The sequence below is a fragment of the Fukomys damarensis genome, unplaced genomic scaffold (assembly GCF_012274545.1).
Source record: "Fukomys damarensis isolate Sample0158 unplaced genomic scaffold, DMR_v1.0_HiC HiC_scaffold_16, whole genome shotgun sequence".
In the NCBI taxonomy this organism is placed as follows: Eukaryota; Metazoa; Chordata; class Mammalia; order Rodentia; family Bathyergidae; genus Fukomys; species Fukomys damarensis.
This window is the reverse complement of record NW_022900928.1, coordinates 19643081-19649916: the sequence shown is the minus strand read 5'-3', so window position 1 is coordinate 19649916 and position 6836 is coordinate 19643081. Positions and strand designations below refer to the sequence as shown.

The 6836-nt window shown below is 43.2% G+C and overlaps 1 protein-coding gene across 6 annotated transcripts in view; it reads left to right on the top strand.

Annotated features, from left to right (window-relative positions):
- The window catches only part of Znf143 (zinc finger protein 143), a 63546-nt gene extending 58172 nt beyond the window's left edge, over positions 1-5374 (top strand). For 4 of the 6 annotated variants that reach the window (XM_010615292.3, XM_010615296.3, XM_019206221.2 and 1 more), the window contains 2 exons: positions 3094-3243; positions 4436-5373. In XM_010615292.3, the coding sequence (XP_010613594.1) occupies positions 3094-3243; positions 4436-4519 (234 nt within the window). In that variant the 3' untranslated portion in view covers positions 4520-5373. Of the gene's footprint in view, positions 1-3093; positions 3244-4435 lie in introns of those variants that run through there. The other 2 variants (XM_010615294.3, XM_010615297.3) reach the window with 2 other exon arrangements.
- Positions 5375-6836: the final 1462 nt, after the last annotated feature.

The window sequence follows — 6836 nt, the reverse complement described above, 5'->3', positions numbered from 1 at the left end:
GTAGTCACTAGTCTATCACCCTTAAATCATTTGAATTAAATTGAAATCAAGAAGCAGTCCAGAACATGTCTGCAGTGAACAAAATTTCAATATAGTGTATTTACCATTTAATGGCTCAGACAGAGCAAGGATGCAAGATCCCTGATCTCAGTTAGCTGATGGCTGAACCCCATGACACTGACTGACCTCGGGCTGCAAGGCCCAGATTGAGTTCCCCAACCTTCTGAATGGTTGAACTCCACAACGTTCTCCTTACAGGTTTTCCACACCCTTTCTTTAAAGATGTTCAAAGTTGGGAACTCAGAAAAATACCCTTGATGACCACCTCTGCCTCTGCAGAGTGGGTCCAAAGACTGGCACAGTCAGGAGGACTGAGAGTGCGAGGTGGGGGGCTTATGGGGGTTCAGGGGGCCCGCGCGGCTATCTTCCCGGAGCTTGAGCGATGGCGGCTGGGTCAGGAGCAGGCGTGATTCTCCTTCCCGCGGTGGATCGGGGCCCAGGCTTCCTGTTTGCTTTTATTATCTCTCACTTTTTTAAAAAAAACTTGTTTATTTAATTGGTTTGGGGCCGGGGATTTAGCTCAGTGGTTCGGCTGCCTGCCTCGCAAGTACAAGGTCCCAAGTTCAATCTGTGGTACAAAAAAAAAAAAAGAAATCCTGGGCCAGTGTCTCTCTAAGGACACTGAGATCTGCCTGTATACAGGAGAGACTTTGAGGGCTGTGTAGAGGAGCCTGAGCCTTCATTGACCAACTTGAGTTACAATCTTTCTTACTAATTGAGTTCATAAGTTAGAGGTCCACTGTAGCTATTTTAAAGTCATTGTTTGTTGCTAGGCATGGTGGTTCAGGCCTGTAATTCCAGCACCTGAGTGGTCAAGGCAGAAGGATTGCCATGAGTTCAAGGCCAGCCTGGGCTACATAAGTAAGAGCAAGACCAGCTTGGACTACAAAGTGAGACTGTCTCAAACAAAACCCCAAAATTAAATTAAGTTATTGTCTGCTAATTCCCGCATTGTGTAGTAGTCATACACAGTCTGTTTTTATTGACTTCATTTTTCTCTTGACTTTAGGTTTCTTCTTCTTTTGTCTGATAGCATTTTTTGTTTTTCTCCTACCAGGGGTCAAACTGGGGACCTTGTGCTTGGGAGGCAGACAGCAGAACCACTGAGCCTGATAGCTTTTTAATTGTCTTCTGGGCTTTATGGATGATATATTAATAGATATTCTGAGTTTTGTTACTTTTTTTGAAGAATACTGTTTTTTTTCTATCAGGCAGTGAAATTACTTGTAGAGGCTGGGGTTTGTAAATAGGGCAGGTCTGTTTCAGCTTTGTCATTGTGTCTTAGGGCAAATCTTTAGTGCTGACATAATCTTTACTCCTAAAGAATGGCCTTTACTTGGGTTTCAGTGTAAAGCCTGAGGTGTTTACCAACCCTTCCAAGTAGGATTCAGACTCCAAATTCTATCTTTTGTGTTGAGTGGAACTGAAACCTCTTAGCTTTTCAGCCTTCCAGCTACTCTACTGCAACTTTATTGGAAACTAGATATATTTAAAAAAAAAAAAAAAAGGAAACTAGATACATTTGTTGTTTATGGGTCTTAAGGTGTTTTTTGTTTTTTTGTTTAAGATTAGGAAAAATGTATTGGGAAAAAGAAAGTTTATCCCAAACAGAGACAGAAAGGGGACTGGAAAGTGGGTTGCCCCTGGGTCTTAAGGTTTTGAGGATGGTTTACCTACAGATTCCTACCATCTAGCAGCCTTGGACTCCATCATCTGATAACCTAAGTTGCCCCCTGTGCCAGGATTGGATAGCACCCACAGTGGAGATTTTATTTAAACTTAGATAAAACCACTGTGGCTCCCTTTTGATTTTTTATGGTTGTTTGTTGGGTGGGTTGGTTTGGTTTGATTTGGTTTTTCTGAGGCAGCATTTTACTGTAGTCCAGGCTGCCTTGCACTCGCAATCCTCCTGTCTCAGCCTCCTGAGTGCTAGGATTACAAGCGTGTGCCAGCACGGCTGACTGTGGCTCGTTTCGGTTGATCATCTTCTCTAGTTTTTCCCTGCTTTTCATTGTTCTCCAGTGCTTTTGGATAGTTATTTTTTCTAATTCTTTTCCAGAGTTTATAATTGTAGGGACTGGGGATTTAGCTCAGTGGCACTGTGCCTGCCTCACAAGCTCAAGGTCCTGAGTTTGAGTTCCGGTACCAAAAGAAAAAAAGTTTATAATTGTTATTTTCAGGAGGTGTATTAAACTACTTCCCTATTGCCGGACTGAAATCTGCTTTTCTTGCTAGATTATAGATCATTACTAGAATTGATCCAAACCAAATATCTATTAATAGATTATTGGCCAAGTAAAACAGCACTTTAAGTTTTTATCCTTCTACTAAATTTTGCTGAAACAAGTTTTATTTAATTATTTTGCAGTGCTGGGGATCAAACCCGGCACACTGGCCACGCTAAGCAAGCACCCTATGACTGAGCTCACCCCATGCCAGGAAACGTCAGAATATCATATAATGGAAGTGGTGATTGCCATTTTCTGGGTTCTATCCCTCTGCATTGGTGGAGTAAGAGCCACAGAAACACTGTTAAACTATCTGGCTAGCAACTTCAAGGAGGAATATGGAAAGGTTCCCTTGAGTCTGAAACGGAAAATAAGAAGAGATGTTTGTCAGTTGTGCTACTGGTCCTTCTAGTTTTTCTAGTTAATATAAGTGTAGCAGATAAACAAAAGAAAATAGTCTGTTTTTTACTGCTGACCCACACTCAGGATAAACACTATGAGTTACTCCACACACCTAACTTCCAAGCAGCCCCTCAGAGTAACAAACCCAAGCACAGCCCAAGCACACACCCTGAATAATGGAACCTGGCAAGGCAGATCCACTTCTCCAGTGTCTTCTCTCTGAGTCTTAATTTCTTCAAATAAGAGTCAAGAATAGACAAATATAAGCCAAAGATAGGCTTCTACACGTCTACGGCAGAAGGAAGTGTTCCTTTTGAATTGGAAGGCAATCCCTACGTGAAGCGGACTCTAACCTATTTGAATCATAGATTTAATTCCTCACATGTGTTTGGTTTTGCTTAAGGTTGCGATTGTGGCTCAGGACCTGGCAGCATTCCACACGGCTTCCTCAGAGATGGGGCACCAGCAGCAGCACAGCCATCACTTAGTCACCACCGAAACCAGACCTCTGACCTTAGTGGCAACCTCCAACGGCACCCAGATTGCAGTTCAGGTGAGGACAAGGGAAAGCTGCCCTCTGTGGACAGGGTGCTTCATCGTGCTACGTAGTCTTGACCTGGTGAACTGGGCTTTGTGTGTGATCTCTAGGAGGCAGGGCACTGAATACTCTGGGTACCTATTATACTTCAGAGAAATTTCTGCATTTGAGGTGATCAGAAAGAGATCTACACTGTTGTTCGCTACCTTTGCATGTTCTTGGGAGAATTTACTGCAAGACAAAAAGAATCTTTGGGCATGTATCCCTATGTATGCTCACCTGGTGACCCTTACTCGCAAATTCTTTAAAATACTTGACAGCCAGCCCGGCGTGGTGGCGCACGCCTGTAATCCCAGCACCGGGGAGGCTGAAGCAGGAGGATGCTGTGCGTTGGAGACCAGCCCAGGCTACACAGTGAGTTCCAGGTCAGTCTCAACTACATAGTGAGACCTGTCTCAACACCCCCCCCCGCCGAAAAAAATCACTTGAGAGCCACTCCTTGGAGATGAACCTAGCATAAACACAGACTGTATATTAGTCCTCTGAGAGTCCTTGCACAACCCCATGTTAAAGTGCGGAAGGTCGGAAGACCTAGAGGGGTGTTATTCTCTGGACAGTCATTAGATCCAAGCAGATAATCTACAGTCCTGGATGCTAAGTGCAGTTATCCTCTCCTTTCATAGTTTGCTTTCCCTGTGTGTACTTGTCACAAGGTTAAAACACACTCACAAAAATGTCAGCCGTTGGCCAGTGTCATTTAGTTTATGGGTCTAGAGCTAAGAAAGGGGAAGCTCTCCATCTCTGTTGGCCAAGATAGCCATCTTTTGTCCGTTGCATGTATGAGGAATTCATCAAAACCCCTGTAGAAATTTGACTTTATGCTCTTGATGATTGAGTCAGCAGCAGTTTTTATTTCTTTTTTTTTTTTTGGTTTTTTGAGACAGGGTCTCACTATGTAGTTGAGACTGACCTGGAACTCACTATGTAGCCCAGGCTGGTCTCAAACTCACAGCGATCCTCCTGCCTAAGCCTCCCGAGTGCTGGGATTACAGGTGGGCACCACCATGCCCGGCCAGCAGCAGTATTTCTAACCAGCCTGTGTCAGAATTACAGAGAAGTTTCATTTCTAGCATGTAACTTTTCTTTGGCTTATCTTGACTTCAGCTTTAGGATGGTTTGGTGTTTGATTTGTGTGTTCCTGTTTCAGCTTGGAGAACAGCCATCTCTGGAAGAAGCCATCAGAATAGCATCTAGGATCCAACAAGGAGAAACGCCAGGGTTGGATGATTAATCCTCAGAACAAGGGAGCAGTAAAGCAGGAGGAACCTTTGATCTGGCAGTAGAAATCTCTGAAGCCCGGGCCGCCCAGGAAAACCCGAAGTTTTCCATTCCTGATACACTGTACACATTTTTATGCAAGAGTGGAGAACATTTGTTGGAATAGATTCCCAAAGTGATTCATTGTGTACAAGGAAGTATGACATTAGGGCAATACAGTAAATTTTCATGTTACCCTTTTATCACATTGAAATCTCCTAGAGACTATTTGCAAGACCATGAAGTCTTTACAGAGTCTTATTATGGATTTTTAACTTACTGTGAAAAAAATAAAGGCTGTATCTAAAATGTCGAAGGTTCTACATATCAAACAATCATAATTCCCAAAGCCATCATGGACAATAAAGGATGTAAAGCCTTCAGATATTTCCCCCAGTTCGTAGTGTCTTCAGTCTTTGTTCTACTGTGTACTTGCCCATTTTTATTTGTATCTCATGGTTTGAAGACTTTGTTTATAGTTTCCCTGTTACATAGCAGCTCCTCAAGTTGAAATGCTAACTATATTAGCATTACATTGGATTATGTATAAAATTACAAAGTTTGGTTATTTAAAATTAAAATGTTCAATCCAGGGTTATGTTAAAGACTCACTTAGTGTTCAGGTTTTTTTTGTTTTGTTTTGTTACTGTTTTTAAAAATAATGAACTATTGAAGTTTGACCACAGGTTGATGCCCGGGAAAACAGTGCTGTAATGGGAAATGGCTTTACTCTGAAAATTAGGTTAGCGGGGTTGGTGTAAATTTATTTATTTTTGCTTGTGTACTTTTGTTTTAAAGCTTATTTACCCTAAAGTTTATTATTAATTTTGAATACAGCGACTTTTAAAATGTTACCTTCATATTTGTCTTATTAAGTTGGTGCGGTATGGGAGGGTGCCACCCAGAGTGCTGTGGTCTGGTGAGAGCTCATCACCGAGAGACACAGATGCCTGAGGGTGTGCTGTGCACAACACAAAATAAGTCCTTTTCTGTAGTTTTAGGTGGTCACGGCATCCTGTGAGATAGCCCCACTCTGTCCATAAGAAAACTGCATCCAATGAGACTGCTTGTCTCACCAGACCTTGCAGCCCTGAAAGGCTGAGCAAAGACTGGAGAAGCAAGGCTTTCTGATACCAAGGCCAGTTTCTTCACTACCCCACAGCCCAATTTGTAACAGATTTTTTTTGAGGGGGTACCAGGGATCAGACTTGGGTCCTTATGCTTTCGAGGCAGGCAACAGAGCCACTGAGCTAAATCCCCTGTGCCGTTGAATAGCATTTTTTAATGTCAGAAATCCAGCAGAGAGCCACCAAGGTTAAAGGGGCCAGGGCAGGGGGTGGGAGTGAAAGGTTGCCCTGCAGCAACCACGCCTGCCCTGTCCTTCACCTGGCTTTGTTTGCTAGGGCCCTGAAAAGTGGCCATTGTTCATTTCAAGCTTTTTACAAAGGAGTATGTGCTGTTTTAAAAAGTAAATGTTATCTTTGATCAGGTGCTTTGAACTCTTGCTAAAAGGGTCATGACAGTCCTGTGAAGTGAGAAAACTTTGCCAGGTGTAGTGGCCTATGCCTGTAATCCCAGCTGCTTGGGAGGCTGAGGAAGGAGATGACTAGTTCAAGGCCAGCTTGAGCAATTTAGCAAAACCCTGTCTCAAATAAAATAAAAAGAGCTGAATATATAACTCAGTGGTAGGACAGCTTGCCTGGGGCAGGTACAAAGCCCTGGGCTCAATAATCAGTACCACAGAAAGAAACCAACCCTTCAGAGTTAGGCAGAGGATTAGTTCCTTTTTTTTCAAAGTCCTTTACAGATACAGAGCACTAGAACAAATCCTAATCACCCACAGACCCAGTCTTTTTTGTTTTGTTTTGTTTTGTTTTTTGAGAAAGGGTCTCACTATGTAGTTAAGACTGACCTGGAACTCACTGTGTAGCCCAGGCTGGTCTCAAACTCACAGTGATCCTCCTGCCTCAGCCTCCCGAGTGCTGGGATTACAGGTGTGCGGCTCCAGTCTTATTCTTTTTGAATTTTTTTTTTTTTTTTTGGCACCGGGGATTGAACTCGAGTCCTTGCGCTTGCAAGGCAGGCCACCGAACTGCTGAGCTAAATCCCCAGCCCTTCCAGTCTTATTCTTGATGGAGACATTTAAACGTCCAGAAAGAGGCTGAGGTAGAATTGTGAGTTCAAAGCCACCCTGGGTTACATAGCAAGACCTTATCTTCTTCAAACAAACCAAATCAACCTCAATACACAGAACTAGCTGAGGCCAGCTGAGTGTCAGAGGGGCTGGCATG